Source organism: Rutilus rutilus (genome assembly GCF_951802725.1).
Source record: "Rutilus rutilus genome assembly, chromosome: 25".
In the NCBI taxonomy this organism is placed as follows: domain Eukaryota; kingdom Metazoa; phylum Chordata; class Actinopteri; order Cypriniformes; family Leuciscidae; genus Rutilus; species Rutilus rutilus.
Window position 1 is genome coordinate 18078989 of NC_140229.1, and position 17506 is coordinate 18096494.

At 39.5% G+C, this 17506-nt stretch overlaps 1 protein-coding gene across 3 annotated transcripts; it reads left to right on the plus strand.

Moving 5' to 3' along the window:
• Positions 1–739: 739 nt before the first annotated feature.
• Positions 740–17388, plus strand: tacc1 (transforming, acidic coiled-coil containing protein 1). Of its 3 annotated transcripts, none has more exons than XM_084400506.1 (14): positions 740–1216; positions 3976–4079; positions 8252–9260; positions 10846–10906; positions 11860–12019; positions 13082–13134; positions 13480–13602; positions 13863–13939; positions 14035–14078; positions 14196–14356; positions 14445–14551; positions 15007–15127; positions 15253–16741; positions 17024–17388. In XM_084400506.1, the coding sequence occupies exons 1-13, from the start codon at positions 1044–1046 to the stop codon at positions 15319–15321; spliced, it is 2262 nt and encodes a 753-aa protein (XP_084256632.1). In that variant the 5' UTR covers positions 740–1043; the 3' UTR covers positions 15322–16741; positions 17024–17388. The 3 variants fall into 3 exon arrangements, with proteins under 3 accessions (XP_084256632.1, XP_084256631.1, XP_084256630.1); XM_084400505.1 differs by having other exon boundaries at positions 17032–17388; XM_084400504.1 differs by having other exon boundaries at positions 15253–15297.
• The last annotated feature ends 118 nt before the right edge of the window (positions 17389–17506 follow it).

A 17506-nucleotide genomic window follows, 5' to 3' on the forward strand; every position in this document is an offset into this window, starting at 1 on the left:
GGTTGTGTGGGTAGACTTTGTGATGGCAACGGCCAGCAACACAGCCTCACTGGGGTTATATTTTTAGACTGTTGACAGTGATCAAAGGATGTGGTTGTGGTGTAAAATGGAGATGCTTGGTTTGGTATCCATCAACTAAATCCTTGAGCATGGTTTTATCCTGATATCCTTAAGATTATGTAATGTGGACACCGAGTGTTCTTTGGTCGTGTTGGAACCCTTTATTTTGCGTTTTAGGTGTTTTAAAGACAAGCTCCTGACTGATTATATTGTGGTCATTTTACCTTTGTAAAAAGATTTCGGTTTAAGTACAGATTAGTCATGGGAACGCTGACCTCCTCTGGCAATCTGCTAATGCATTCCAAACAGGTAGTGTGTGTGTGAAAGGACAAGTGAAAGAACAGGTTTCCCTGGTTGTGAGCCGGAGCTCAAGGCTAGAGATGGTTAATGGAAAAAAGACTGAGGAGGAGCTCAGCTCTGCATTCCACAGTCTCCCTACCGAAACCACGGAGCCCCTCTCTCCCTTCCCTTCAGCCTCGGTTGTGTTCCCTTCTTCTGCTTTTCATGTGAGAGAAAGGCAGTTCTGATTTGGAAGCTACCATTTCTGTTCCACAGGGGCTCCCGGATCAACTGGACCAGAGATACAGGCACTCTCTATTCTCCTCCCCCCACTAGTTTCTTCTCAATAGTCTGATCCTGAAAAGGAGGGGTGGTCGGGGGAGTTATCTGGCAGCCAGCTGATCTTTGCTGTGGTATTCTGAGAGGGAAAGGAGACTGCAAACTCTTCGTTACTCAGCTGCACTGAGATAGAGGAAGCCACGAGAGAACTCAACATCAACAGTCGCGTAAGAGGAAGGAAGCAGTGAGGCTTTTGCGACAAAAACATGAAGCTCGGCTTCAAGACCACGTGAAACGTTGCCCTCCGCTGAGAAAAAACATCTGCAAGAGAGAAAAAGAGGCAAAGAGAGACTGACTCATTTGTTTGGATTCGCCCACAAGGTGTTCCAGTAGACGTTTGGCGTGTCACCAGTAAGAGGTTGAAGATGTCTTGGCTGTCACCAGTGCAGTGGGCCAAATGGACCTGGTCAGCCGTTAGAGGAGGAGGGGAGGAAGAAGGTGAGACCGATTCGGGTATGGACGACGAATCCCTCACTGAAGGGATGCGAGTGGCTATGTCAGGAGATCAAGAGGACGACGAAAGGTCTCATGGCTGCAGGCAAGTCTAGAACCTTGTAAACTTCCCAGCGTGAGAAAGGAAATGTGATATATGGAAGTATATGAAGTGTGTGAGGTTGCTTTTGAGAGAGGAAGTGTGGGATATCTGTTTCTTTATAATGCTCTTATATCAAGTTCTTACCTTGAAAATGAGCCCAATATCGGCAGTGGAGGCCAACCCAGAAAAACTGCCTTCAGAGCCACCTGTTTGGGTCAGATGATGGCGTTAACTGTTGTGAATGCTGTGCAGATAGGCATGGCTTAGCAGTCAGCCACATGGATCAAAGCAGCCAGAGATCAGAGGCTCTGAATGTCCATGTCTGTTGGTGCTCTTGTCGTGGTTGGGGAAAGTGGCATGTAAACGTTTGCTCATCTGTATGCGTGTTCTCAATGTGTTTGTGGGTGTTTTTAGCATCATTTGGGGATTTCCTTAGGAAGTGTGCATGGCTCAGGTTCTAGCTGTTAGTCTAATGTGTCCCTATGCTTAGATAAAGATCAGAATTTAGCCGTTCTCCTCTCCCAACCCCCAACTGTGTCATGGCTAATTTCCTTTGCTTGTAGATAACAGTCTTTCTTGGCACTTTCGATGGTTTAAAAGAGGAAACTTATTTGTATATTATCCTAATTCATAAGCAGTGCATGCTAAGATAATCATCACTATTTCTATTGCTTATATTAATGATTGAGGATTTGACTATTAACCTTTGGTGGTGCATAATTTGTTCCACCTCTTAATGTGACAGACATGCTGTTAAGCCTAACTCTAACCTTTTTTTGAAATACTTACTTAATGGGGACTGGTTTTTGGTCCATCTAGAAACCAGAATAACTACAGAAACCACCCAGAGCATCCCAACTACTGCAAAGCAATGTGCTGCTAACATCTTAACAAACACATAGCAACACTCTGACAGCCACCCACAACAGCTTAGCATTGTAGCAGGGAGTTTTATTTTATAGGCAAGCACCAAATGTAAAAAATGTTGTTTATTTTTGTTTATGTAATGTTTAATTCATATGTGTCATCCGGGCAAAAATAATGTTTTGGTTTGGTTCCCCTAAGCTGTGTTGTTGACATCCTGTCTATGTGCTGTTGAGCTGTCTGCTAACATTCCTTTCCAGGAAGAATCTTTTCTTTCCCAACGCCTGAAAGACTGTTGCAAATTAATCACCACACAGACCTGAACAATGGCCCAAAAGAGTGTCAGGATCATGAAAGTTGTAAATACACTTAGAAAAGCACACAGTAAGCCACCCACACAGAGAGCTACTCATTTCTCTGGAGCTCAGTATGAGTTAACACAAGCAGCATGAGTTGTGCAGGCAGGGAGTTTATGAAAAATACAGTGATTTAGTGGAGTGCTTTGTGTTGGGTATAACAGAATGAATATTTTTGCAAAACCTTTTCACAGCACTGCTTAATAAGATTTCAGTTCTGTTTTTTGCAAGTTCATCTATTCTCTTGTCTGTTGTGTTTGTTTGCTGGACTAGTAATGATCACTTCCCTAATGGGACTGCAGGTGGCCTGTGCAACAAGACTGGGCACTCCTCCCAGATTGGGAACCGATTTCACACACACACACACACACACACACACACACACACACACACACACACACACACACACACACACACACACACACACACACACACACACACACACACACACAAAGATTAACAATGCTTCCCTTTGAGCTCAGGCTCATGACTGTTATGCTCTGTTGTGAATGTAAAAATGATAGTACACCCAAAAATGAACAAGTTTTTTTAAACCTGGACATTGTAAAAATATTATATGATCAATAAGTTATGACAACACATGTTTTTACATAGCTTTAACTCATCAAAAAAAGGTTAAGCAATTTTTTACAAGTCATACAAGATTCAACTCATTTTTTAAGTCAGTTTAATGTAATTTAAGTTGAAATGACTTAAACATCCAAGTTGATAGTCCTTAAAAATTTAAGGCAGCAAATTCTTCTTTTTTTTTACAGTATATGTCTTTCTTTCTTCTGCAGAATACAAAAGAAGACATTTTAGGAAACTGTACTGGTCATAGTTTTTCATTCAATTACAATGAATGGGTTTTAAGAAGTCATATATGTTGACATTTATTTCATTATTCGCTTAAAATCTTTCAAACCCTCACACAAAGCTATCACATAACCCCAGAAGACTTAGAAAATAGCGCATGGGTAATCTGGTCTGCTTTTGTGACACTTTTATGTTACATGTGTCTTTTCTGAAACTTGAAAACCTAATAGCATAATGCTTCTTTTGTTTTCCACGGAAGAATTAAAGTCATATGGGTTTGGAACAACATGAGGCTAAGTCATTTTCCATTTTTGGGATTATTCATTTAACTAAAAAGCTCTTCAGTGTTACCTCACACAAACACACACGTGAGCACATAAAACCACCACACATATGATAAACAACAATTTTCAGAAAGTATTGGTGTCGCAGCTATACATAGTTATTATTTAATGAGGACATGATGTGCTCAGTTCAGTTTTGTTGCACCCAAGGCTAAAGCTTTAAGCCACATGTGCAAAATGTTTTATTAAATATTAATGTAATTTGATGATCGGATGAGTTTGTATGTTTTATACTGATCAGCCCTGATCTGACATCAGCATTATCCATCTGATTTAAATCAAGCTCAGCCAATCAACCATGGCAATGTCCTTTTGTCAACATAGCACAGATTTAAGAACTGTCCTGTTACTAACCACAGAGTTTTTCTTCATTTTCCATCAGTTCGGACTCAGAGGGCCAATTTGACACACCTGAAGCTGAGTCGCCTGTCCATCATCCTTTTAAAGAACCATCAGCACTGGATCAACCAATAGCAGAGAGCACAGGTAAACAAAGACCTCATAATAACTGAGAGCCATAGAAACAGAGCATAGATTCAGAGATGCCACATAGCACCTGTCGCTTAAGCACATAGCACATATGCCTCTATTCCTCTCATGCAATGTGATGTTGCCATGGCAACAGGAGGAAAGTATGTCTGCAATTGGTTTTGTGTGATCTTTTAGTATGTAATATATTGTTGGTAGAATTTCTTGTAGTGTTGGGAACAGGGGATAGTGGGTCAGGCCCATTATAAATTACTGTAAATTATACTTTACCTTATGGAAGGCAAGTAAATGGCCAAATATTTATTTTAACAAAGCAACAAAGTTCTTCCTTTTATGATCAAGTAATTTACAAACATGAAGGGAAAAGGACTGTTTTAAAAGAATTATTTGTTTGCAAATTGGGAACCACTATTCATAAGGCCTGACTTGTTAGAGTAAAAGCTAGATTTTGACTTACACATGGAGTCCAATTCCAGTTCTTTATCTAGAAGAGTTTCTTTTACTTAAAAACATGCCTTGTTTTCTTTAAATTTTCCTCTTAAAGACACGTGTCCAAATTCAGGGGAGTGTACCATATCACTAACTGAAAACAGCTGCACTTCCCCAGACTCTTTTTGAGGAATTTATCTGCCCATTAAAATCTCATAAACGCTCTAAAAAATGTGAGTTGTCACTACCGTTAAGCCTACATGAAAACACGTGTATGTTGCTATTGTTTTGCACTTGAAATCTTATCTTAGTCTCTAGGTGTAGCTCTGGTAAAGTTTGCCAGTGTTTTCCTCAGTGAGGATGAGTTTCTTTGTTTTGTGTTTCAAAGATTCAACTACAGTGACGCATTTTGACCTTAGCTTGAATCAAAAATGTGCAGACAGTATTAGTTACTTAAATGTAATGGAGTGGAGGAGGTTTTGAGGTTGGAAAATAGAGGTTTGGGTAAAGAGAGGCCCCTGACCCAATGTGGGAAAAGCTCACAGCTTGGAATTCAGGAGTTTGGAATTGAACAAAAGCGTTTGCTCCTCTCAGAGCACGTTTATCAATGGAAAAAGGTCAAAGGCCTGCAGCGAAGAACGTCATGTGATTTAGTTCTTTTCTCTAAATGCCACACACAGACACTCTAAAACACACATTTGAACTCATTGAAATTGTGCTAGGCTTGCTAGCTCACTTCCACCATTTTGATTTATTAAGATTTATTACGAGTTTATTATCTCTTTATCTTAGTAAACGTGACTTCACAGGAATAAATCTATTAATGAGACATTTTTTGGTGAGTTTTGTGAGAAAGTTGTCCTGAGAAATGCAGAATGCTTTAGGCTAAAAGAGCCAACCTTCCCAAGCCTACGTGTCGTGGTTTGGATTGCTTGAGCAGACAGACAGTAAAAGTTTGGCTCCAGCAAAGCACAATCCAGTTTCCACCACAGTCGTCCTCAACCTCACATCTGTACAGACACATGCCATTGCTAAAGAACACGTATTCGTGGCTAGCTGTGCATTAGCCAGAATTTGTGGTTATGTAAACAGAAGCCTTCTTGTGTCCTTTCCACCCCAGGTACTAAATCCTGCTGCACCTTCAATGTAAAGTCATACATAAACACAGTTGCTTGTTGATGTCAGAGAATATAAATGAAAAACAAGCATTATTTACTGTTTGATTGCCTTTTCTATAATAAACTCAGTCATGTACAATGTAATTTTTATGGCTCTTTTGTGCAGTATCTTTATGACCGTATTGACAAATGTGTTGTGACAGTATTATGCATTTGTCTGGTATGAGTGTTCTTATTATTTAGCTGTAGTTATATAATAAAAACCGCTCTGAATTGTTTCTCAGGAGGGTGGAGATGAAGCATTTGTGTTTTGAATTTATTAGCTGATGATGTCCGAAGCACTGTCTGCTCTGTTTTGATGAAATAAACATTGTCGATGCATCACACTCCCACCACAAAGAGGAAGCTTAAGTCACTGCCACTAGCGCTGGCTGCATAACCAGTACCATTGTGTCTGATGATGACTCTTCTTCACTGGTGTTGCATGTTCAAACGGCAACAGTTGCTTTCATAGTCTGTTTCTGTATACATTCACGAAACATTCAAAATAACATTCATGTACTACATTTTTTGTAGTCTTCCATTTAGCAGACACCTTTATCTGATGTACAAATCTAAATTTCAGGTACCACATATACCCAATATAAATTAATTTCAAGGCCCTAAATTGGCAGATAGTAAATACGACATTCAAAGCTTCCTGTTCTTAAAAAAGGTCATAGAATGCATAGTTACATGGTGTACTTCATTTCTGTCAAGAGGTTTATCTATTGCAGAAATTAACTCGCCCTATACACTGTAAAAAAAATAGCTGTTTCAACTTAAAAAGTAAGTATAAGTGCTGCCTTAAAATTTTAAGTTTAGTCAACTTGAAATTTGAAATTGTGACAACTTGGATATTTGAGTTGATTAAACTTAAAAATTAAGGCAGAACAAACACTTACTTTTTTAAGTTAAAACAACATGTTGAGGAGGAGCCTTGACCTCTGGAAATGATGACAAGAGCAGCTGTAGAGAAAATGCTGATCAGAGTGTATTGTGTCCTCGATGGGAAGGGCTGTCTGCCATCTCATTTAACAGTGAAGGACAGCGTAGTACCAGATGTGTGGAAAAGACACAAAGAGTAACATAGAGCTAACTTGGCGAAAGAAATAGGGAAGATTGGGTGTGGACATTGGAAAGGACTCATGGAAGGTCTGTGGGTTGAATATTGTCATTACAATTCTGAAGGCTGCAGTTGTGTTTATTTCATACATGAAAAGAGGAACTTGAGCTTCACAAACTAGCATTTTCGGGAACCTATAATGCTAGTTTGTGAAGCTCAAGTTCCTCTTTTTTGAGTAAAAACCATTGTGTTACAGTTAAGACATTACTAGCCTAAATGTTATGTGATTTTCATGTGATGTTACCCTAGAACAGTGCTAAGAACCTATTAGTCAGGAGCAGTCTTTGGTTAAGGGTTTGTACTCCTTACTTAAGAGTACAATAGTTAAGGCTTATGGCTTGCTCATTCTGAGGATCAAACTTTTAACCTTTCAGATTTCACCTTTCACTCTTGAGAACCACTACAGTATATCACTCGAACAGACTCAAACTCATGATGCCCACATTAGCACCAATGTCAGAATGTTGAAGCGCTAACAGAATTCACAAATTCAACTCCGATACAGTCGCCTGTTGGACATGTTCTTTCCTGCATGTAAATATTTTGAACAGATAACAGCTAGTACTTCTCAAAGCCGTCTCAATTGGAGGTCAGCACAAAGTCATACATCTTATTTATAAATAGACTCCTCCTGTCTCTTAGCAACAGACTGTTGCATCAAAACTCAGTGATGACTGCCAGCAAAACTATTAGTTAAAGGGAATTGACTACTTTAAGACTATTGACAATTTCACATGTAGATGCTTGAATTGTGACTTGTTCAGCAGGTATCCTCTTGTTACAGTGGCTTGAAATGCAGTTGTAGAGGCAGTTTTTATTCTTCGTATTTTGGCACAGAGAGGCACAGAACCCGATTTTACTAAGTACGACATGTTCCTGGATCAACATCTTAGTGATTTTAGGTATAACTTATGGGTAGGGTTAGGTTTATGGGTAGGGATATGGTTAGCATTACATTTTCTGACAGGAATGTTGTTCCAGGATCAACAAAATATGTTGACCCAGCCAGGAACGCGTCTGACTCGGCAAAACCAGGACGTGCCTGAAAGGCCAAGTCTTCTGTTCAGTAAATCAGAAATGGGTGTGCTGAAACATCTAGCCCACTTTAATGGCTGATTGTTGTTTGAGGTTGAGTTGCTTGTGCCTGTTGGAGACAGGGAAGAGAAGACTATTGTTCAACTCTTTGCATCCCGAGTGAAGCATTTCCTGTCTTTTCTGACGCAAGGAAGTCTGTTCTTCAAATATCCTCCATAGGTTTAACAATAGAGCATACTGTATGTATGTGCTCTAAGAACATATGAAAGGAAAAGTGAAAACACTCTGAAAATACAAGAAAGATGATATTAGGGGAACATATTGCATTATCTTGTAACACATTATTGCATATTTCAACAGGATAATTATAACAATTATACAGAACATGATAATAAATGTTTTACCTCTTCTACTCTCAACAGGTTTCCCAGAAGATTATGTGAATCAGTTGACCTCCATCACAACCGCAGCCCAGAACTTGACCCTGGATGAGCGTTTTCCTGAGGATGCACCTACCCCGGTCGTGCGCCAGAACAGTGTGGACCCCAGCCCGACCCTGAAATCCAGGAACCAGCTTTCCTCTGCTGACATGGATGTGGACCAGCCTTATCCTGCTGAAGCAGTTACACCAGATGATGCCAACATCTGCAATGGTCACATTGAAGAACTGTCCTCCAAACCACACACTAAGTCTCCCAAGCTTAGACCTCCTTCCCTCAAGGTGAAGACCCCACTGAATGGCGTAGACCCCAACGAAGTGGACGACAATCCTCCGATACTTCCGAAGGGAAGCTGCAACTTTGACCCTAAACAGTTTGACAACACCATGAATACATTTGCAACTGAAGAGACCAAGTTGCAGAACTCTCCTCCTGTCAATCCCACTTCTAAATCAGAGTTGATGGAGGAAATGCCTGCACAGCCAGTACTGTTGGAGTTTGGACTTGATGATGTTGAAGCCAAGAGACCTCCACCCAAGAAGTTTGGAAAAAAGACAAGCAGCAAGCTGATTACTCCAAAAAAACTGCGACCAAAAGCTGCAGAAACAGCAGCTCTACCACCAGAGACTTCATCAGAAAAAGACCAACCACCATCTGAGAATGTGACTCCAATGAACGTTGATGATATTCCTATTCCTAAGAAATCCTACAACTTTGACCCAAGTCAGTGGGATGATCCCAACTTTGATCCTTTTGGTGGGAACGGTAAACTTAGCAACTCGCCAACACTCCCTAAAGGATCATATAGTTTTGACCCTGATCGTTTTGATGACTCTATTGATCCTTTTAAGCCATCAAAGACCTTAGGTGGAAGTGACGCAATTAAACCAACGACTGAGAAGCTAATGGACAAACACAAACCAGACGAAACTCTGGAGCAGAGGAAGCAAACAGGACAGTCTCAGAAGAAAAACAAAGACAGGATTATCACGTGAGTGGCAGTTATGCTAGACAGACAGACAAAAAGTATGTTGTGTGTTGCATCTGTGGCTTTCTGATGTGTCTATTAGCAAACAGGAGGGATTTTCACCCACTAAGCATGATAAACACATCAGTCAAACCTACTTTTCATTTTTGTGTTTATTGTTGGAATGCTACCCTGCCTTTTCAACATCTCAGTTGTTGTCTAATCACGCATCTTTCATGTGGCGCAATCGTATTTGATAGTTCACAGTCGTAAAATTCATGGTAGTCTTGTTTACACTGTCCCAGTGTATATGATTCCCACTTTCCACTAAACTATGACATCCCCTCGACAAACTAACTCATATTTGTTTGTGAAAGTCAGGAAGCTTAAACTCACTCCTACTTTTTTTCTTCATGCTTCTATCTCGGCCTCTAATGTCTTATGGCACGTCCCCTCTCAACATCCCCTCCTCTCTGTGTCTGCTCCCTCCCTCCCTCCCCTGTCCCTGTCATACTGTCCTCAGGACCACTAAGCAAGTGCGGTTTCTCTGTTTTCTATTGTAAGTATCCTCTCCTGCCCTCCTTTCCTGTACTTTCAATGTTATCTCTTCTGTCCCGTTGCTCAAGGCTGAACTGCCCTCTTGCTCCAAATCATGTGCAGTATCAGTCCTCCAAACTAACTAGGGCAGAAGGCGTACTTATTTATTTTATTGTATTCTGACTGTTCATGCAGACAGTATTGATTTAGTCCATGGGCATTTTGTAATGATTTTCAGATTTGACCCTCTCATAGTGCTCAATATACTAAACAGCTGTTATATCAAGCACAAATGTAGATATGCAGGCTCTGGTTTAAATGGTCTAAACTGTTTTTTGTAGGATACAATGACTATCCCTATTTCTGAATGGTTAACTATAACCAATGAGTTGTTCAATAGATGCCAATACCAAGAAAACAGGCTGGATGGCCAACATAATGTTGATGTGTATAGGCTATTTAGGAAATAATGCACTAATATGACTGGAGTTTTTAATCTGATGTTAGTGTGCATCATTTTAAACATGTTTATCTGTAAACCTTTGCTGGAAATAAATTAAAAACAAAATATTTAGTGCACTTTTAATTATGCCAAGATGTCGAGAAAATTGCTAAAAGTAAGCTAGTTCAATCAAAAATGTTTAAAAGAATAAAATGTGCAAATGAGAGCAAAATATCACCAAATGGTGATTAACCAGCCTGTGTATTAATCTGTATTACTGCAACTATCAGGGAAGTTTTTGCTAAAAGTTAAGACCCTTGCACACTGAGTCCGAAATTCGCGTCCGAAATTTCCGCACGTTAAAAAACAAATACGACCTCACGTTATGTCAGTCACGCTTGCACACTGCCTCCAAAACTTTCGTCCGTCAAAAAAAATTCAAATCAGGTTCGATTTTCTGCGTTTTTCGCATCCGTAGCAAGCATTTTGAATGGTGTTTTGACAATTCAGAGCCACCGAATCACGAAAGCGAAAAAACGCATGCGATCATTTTGGACTCGGTGTGCAAGGGCCTTTATTCCAGTGTTTCTTGGTCGCATATTCTGATGTTGTCAATATTCTTTTCTGCAGGAACTCGTGTAAAGTAAATAAGTATGAGAATCAGTCCCTAGTTCTGGATGTCTGCAATCAGGTAAGATTTCAGTACTGCCCAACAGATAAGAGTATGCATCTTGTTTTGTGTGGGCATGTGTGCATCTCTGTATTTTGTATCTGTGCATATTATATATGTGTGCGCTTTTGTATGTACATGACTATGTAATATGACATAAGCAATATTATATATACAAAGCCTCTAGATTTGCTGAATTGTCTTGGACCTTGTGGTTACTGCAGTGACTCAGCAAACACCCTCCTTCATGTTCCCTCACAGTCTCACTCTTTCTCCCATTAACCCACTCTGAACTAACCCTCCTCTCGAAATACAATATCTCTATATTATTGCTCTCTCTGAACCAGGACACTAGTGTGCGTCATTATTTGTGTGTGTGGCTCTGGTAAACCCTAAGTTATGGCGTCAAAGACGTCGGCAATATCCAAAATCCTTGACCTTGTGGGGAAATGTTTTGGTCCCCATGAGGAAAACAGCTTATAAATCATTCTCAGTGATGTTTTTTGAAAATGTAAAAATGCAGAAAGTTTTCTGTGATGGGTATAGGTTTAGGGATAGGGTTAGTCTAAGGGGATAGAAGATATTGTACAGTATAAACACCATTATGTCTATGGAAAGTCCCCTTTAAACATGAAAACACAATGTGTGTGTGTGTGTGTGTGTGTGTGTGTGTGTGTGCACCATGCAAACTGAAATAAGATGCGGTTCCCAAAACAGGTCACGGTGTCCGCCTATGCTTTTGTCCCAGAGAGTTTAAAGCTCTATGTGGAGAACAGAGTCTGAGTGGCTGTAACTCATTTTTTAGACTGATCAAATATTTTGCCTGTTTAAAGCTGAATTACAGTGATATTTTGTATGCAGCCAGGGAAAATCACTGTTTACCAAAATCTGTTAAGTATTACCATTACATATCAAGTGTTTTAAGTCTGTCAAGTCTATATGTACAACATTATTATCTGCTTTCTTATTCACAGGAGAAAGACGTGCAGGAGGATCCTGCGTCTAAACTGCCTCACCGCGTCCATCACGCCACAGATGAGGAGAAGTTAGCCTCCACCGTCATGGGCCAGAAGGACGGGCCAGAGGAGTTTTCAGACTGCACCAAAACAACCACCTGTACCAAGACTGCAGATGGTGAGGCTTGTAACTGCTCATTCTGTTTTACTTGTAGTACTGCAGTGTTTATTCTCAGATAATAAATCAATAATCATTAGATTCTGGGTCAATCTGTCACTAATGAGGTTTAACAAGCACTGCTCTGTTAGATCAGACAGTTTGGGGGCATTGTATGGGAAAAAGACTTACTTGTTCAGCTAGCTTCTCTCTCTCTTTCCCAGGAAAAAATAACAGTCCTCTGTTCTGTTGCCATTTTAATTTGCCCAGTAAACAAAAACAGTTTGCAGACAATCCTATTTTGAGCCGCCAGAGTGCAGTAGTTTGGCAAGATTATGAAGTTCATTAAGTTGATGAAGCAGTGGTCCTGTCATCATAGAAAATATGTCCCTGCGGTTACCAAAGATAATGTGAAATCACGTAGACATATTATCTTAAAGAAAAATATGTTTTCATACTCTTTCATAAAAAATATAAATGTATCTGCTTTAGAAACTACTTACTTTTATAGTTTGCTGCTGACATCGTGTCTTGAAGCACGCGGGCGCGAAGCAAATAACCAATACAACCATAGCATAGCCTTCGCACGATCCAATCAAATCGCAGAGGAGACAATTAAGTCCCGCCCTACATTAGATCCCATTGAATATTGTTTGACCATTATCACAAACGCTGCGAATGCCGTTTTGTAGTGTCTCTTTAGATGATCCCTGCATAAAGAAAGAGCTTTCTTTCTGTTTCTTCTTTAACTTTCATTAAAATTCGTAGTTATGGGTAGATACATTTAAATTCAGAATAAGAATAAAGAAGTGAACGCTACACTCGCTTTTGATCTGAATGCAAGTGACACCATTTCGCTATAGTAGCCTGTGCTGCCCTCTAGTGGCTACTTTATGAATGATTTTAAATCTTACTATTTCCTTGAGAGAGACCCTTATAAACGGTTTACATATTTTTCAAATAGGGCCTACATTTTTGTCCACTGGCAAAGTATATAAAATGTTTACAGATTATAAAATCCTAGGAAATTGTTACAATATAGGCTAATCAAGTCAGTAACAATCTGCCTTTCTTTTTAATCAGATCTGCCAGTAGGGATAACAGACCAGTTTGATGAAAAGGACCTCTCCTCTTCGGTAAGTTCTGATTGATTAGTATCTATGGCATTCCTTTAAATTCTGTATGACTATATTCAACACACTAGGCTACTAGCAGAGGTGACATATCTGTCTGACAGAGATTCATAATTATAAACCCTTTAAAGGGATTAGTGATGTCCACAAGACTTAATCTGTTCAAGGGCAAGCTAATAACTGGGTCAGAGGAAAGAGCGTAGTCATTGTTTCATCTCCTAGAAAAATGTGGTATTATGTATGCTGCCATATAGCACTATTATTATTGATAGGAACATATGGTATAATAAATCAATTTCAAAATGAAACAGTTCCTAAAGCTTTTCTCTGATTGTGTTTGTTCTGCAGAGTGAGAGTCATTCTCTGAGCTCTTCAGACAGCGAGACCATAGTGAAGACGAGTCCCGGGCTGGATTCAATCCCTCTCAGTGAGATAGATAAAGCAGCAGTGCTCACGCTGATCAGAGAAGAGGTAACACTCAAACACCCGCCCTGTTTCCAGATATACTGTCCTGAGATCAGTCCGGCACAATATCCAGTACATGTAAACACATTAAATGACAAATAAACGAAATAATATATTTTGTTTTTAATTATATGTGTTATTTTAATTATTGTAATAAATGTTTTGCTATTAAATTAGTTAAGTAATATTTTTATGTAGCATTTAAATGTAGTTTTATATTCAATTTAAAAGTCTAAGTGGATAAAGTTGCATTTTTGTACCTGTAGATAATTGCCAAAGAGATCGAAGCCAATGAGTGGAAGAGGAAATGTGAGGAGGGTAAACTGGAGGTCATTGAAATGAGGTACATCCTTATCTAGAACCCTTCCCAGTTAATCCCCCGCACTGTACAGTCCGGACAATGAAACATTCTAACATTATTTACTGATTTTACTATAGGAAAATAGTTGATGAGTATGAGAAGACGGTAGCTCAAATGATAGGTGAGTGATCTACCACTCAAAACCGTTCAAAAACATAACGAATGCACATTTTAGGTTAAGTGTTTGCATATTTCTGCAATGCACTAATCTATTTTTTGTCTGATTTCCGCAATGCAGAAGATGAGCAGCAAAAGAACATAGGATCTCAGAAAAGTGTCCAACAGGTAACCCTGGAGAGAGATCAGGCCCTCGCCGACCTCAACTCGGTGGAGCGCTCGCTGTCCGACCTGTTCAGACGCTACGAAAACTTGAAGACCGTCCTTGAGGGCTATAAGAAGGTAAGATGTCTCCTTCAGTGTCCCAAATTCTGCATATATAAATGATTCGTCTGAATGTATACAGATGATTCTGCTGGTCTCTTATCAGAATGAGGAAGTGCTAAAGAAGTGCGCTCAGGATTACCTCACGCGCGTGAGGCAGGAGGAACAACGTTATCAGACCCTCAAAATCCACGCAGAGGAGAAACTTGACAAGTAAGAACCATTTTCAGTATTAGGGTACGTTCACACGACAAATATGTGCTAAAAACAGAAAAAAAAATGTGACTCTTAAAAATATGAGAAAAACCTATTGGGTTTTTGTCGAAGGAACCAGTGTGATGCTAACTGCCGGTTGGCCTACAAAGTGACATCATACCTGCACCACTCTATGGGAGCGCTGTGTGCTCAGGCTCTGCCGTTCTCAGCGCCGTCAAAATAAAAGTCAGCTACGCCGTCAAAATAAAAGTCACAACTATAAGCGCGGCTTACGTCACTTTAGAGTTCCTATTGGCGGCGTGAATACAACCAGGAAAATGGTCCTAGGGGAACATTTACATTAGTTCTCAGAGAACCACCCTGATGGCTAGTTCCTATTACTAAGTTCCTAGAACTACCCAGTGCGAAAGGGGCTATTGAATGATTTCTGACCTGCGTTCTTGTTTTTGCAGAGCGAATGAGGAAATAGCTCAGGTGCGAACTAAGGCCAACGCAGAGAGCGTGGCACTGAACGCCAGTCTGAGAAAAGAGCAGATGAAGGTGGATTCCCTGGAGCGGGCGCTCGAACAAAAGGTAAACTCTCACACGTTCATCCTCACCCACATCTGATGTATAAAACACATGCTGTAACATCAACTCAAGATGTTACAAATGTTTTCCAAGAAAACCTTATTTAAACGTCACTTTGTTATTTCCAGAATCAAGAGATTGAAGAGCTCACTAAAATTTGTGATGAGCTCATTGCAAAATTGGGCACAACGGACTAAAAGGAAGGAGAACCTCAACATTTTTGACCCAAACCCACCCCGACCAAGAACGCCTCTGGATCTCCCATTGCTTTTTTTTTGTGCTTTTTTTTCTTTTTGGAAAGGAGTCACTTTTCCATGGGTCTGGCTCAGGCACTGGAAGAAACAACAAGATATGAGTCCCAAATGTTTTTTACAGATTCAGAAAATGCTGATGTTGGACTTACACTTATATTTTTGGTGGTATAAAATGTTTCATTGGTCTTGAAGAAAGTGGGAACACCACCCACATATCTCATTCTGATGACTTTCTGCTGGCTGTTATGGCAGCTGTGTGTTTGGGAGAGACTCCGGGTGTGTGTTCAGGTGTTTGTGGAAAGGCCTTGTTCATAGTTTACATGATTGCACTGCTGCTATTTGTAACGGAGGGAGCAAATCATATTATTTACAACTTTTTTAGTTACATTTCTTGCATCGGATAATACTGTAACCTGTGTAATTATTTGGTTATATATTAGAGATCATGATACAAATTTAAAGGAATTACGGGTTCAGTACAAGTTCAAGATCAATTGACATCACTGGTGGTATAATGTTGATTACCACAAAAATTAATGAATAAATTCATTTCCAAAAATCCAGGTTCACAGTGAGGCACTTAAAATGAAAGTGAATGTTAAACGTTACTATATTAAGTATTTCAACTGTATAGTCACTTGTCGTACAATATGAGGGTTAATATGATTTTAGTGTAAAAAAATATTTTTCTTTGAAAAGTTCAATGCCATTTTAAATAATATAAGAGCTTAAATAATATGCACATGTTCACAGAGGAATGAATCTAAGAAGAATATAATCGAACATTTCTGCTCTAAAATTGGCCCCCTTCCATTCAAGTCCCTCACTGTAATCTCGGTGGGAAAAAAGCATGGATTTATATTACATTGTATGGATTCAAATGACATTTTGTGTTACTCAACACAAATGCTGTCGAGTTTAACTTGTACCGAACCCGGAATATTCTTTAACGGAGTAGCTTTTAGCATATTCAAGACTTCTGTTGTAAGAGTTTGTAGACAGTTGTAGTTCCATACTCTCTGGGTGTTTATAGGTGCCAAATTATCATAATTTATTATATTAAGCAAGCTCTGATGTTACCAGATGTTCTGATAGGTTACTTTTCCCTAGGCTTGAGGTCATAATCACCCGATCAAATGCTTGCTTCGCAAAATGTAACGGCTCAAAAGCAAACCTAACTGAAAGCACTTAAACGTTTTGTATGAAATTCTTTGTTTTCAAAGTCTGCATGAATTACAGAGAACATCACAAGTTTACTCTCTGTCGCAGAGAAGCTGTTCAAAGTTATGCCTGTGGACCGAATCATTTTCAAAACATTCAATGAAGTCATTACGAGGATTGACAATCTTTTGCCCGACTATACGTGCCTAAAGGCCCTTGCACACTGAGTAGCCTACGAAATTATCGCATGCGTTTTTTCGCTTTCGTGATTCGGTGGTTCTGAATTGTGAAAACACCATTCAAAATGCTTGCTACCGATGCGAAAAACGCAGAAAATCGAACCTGATTCGGGTTTTTTTTTTTTTTTTTTTTTGACGGACGAAAGTTTCGGAGGCAGTGTAGGCCTACAAGCGTGATTGACATAACGTGAGGTCGTATTTATTTTTGAACGTGCGAAAATTTCGGACGCGAATTTCGGACTCAGTGTGCAAGGGCCTTAAGAGTGATGCTTTCTATTGGCTGTTGCTGTTGTTGTTGTTTTGTTGAGTTTTTTTTTACACACAATTCCTCTGTGCTTATTCAAGAATATCCAACTGCCAAATGAATCCGCAATCCATGTGCCAAGCGTTAACGGGTTGTGTAGAGAAATCGAGCCTGTGTTTCAAGAGCGTGTTGGTGTTCTTTAAAGTAGGCTACTCACTGACCTGTGTATATTTTTATGAGAAGTTCTTTTACTGTGTTATTAATGTTTGTAAAGTGGAAGAGAGAGTTGCACAGATATCCCGTTGACTAATATATATTTTGTGCATAAATGCATTCCCTGAATAAAGAAATAATTCGCTTGTTGAATGCCTTAAGAAGTGTTATTCGGTGCAAAGATGCACGTCGGTATCGGGATCTATGTCTTTACAGAAATGATTCTCAGGTTGTGAGTGTGTTGCATATATAGCTAATCTCTTCTTAAGAG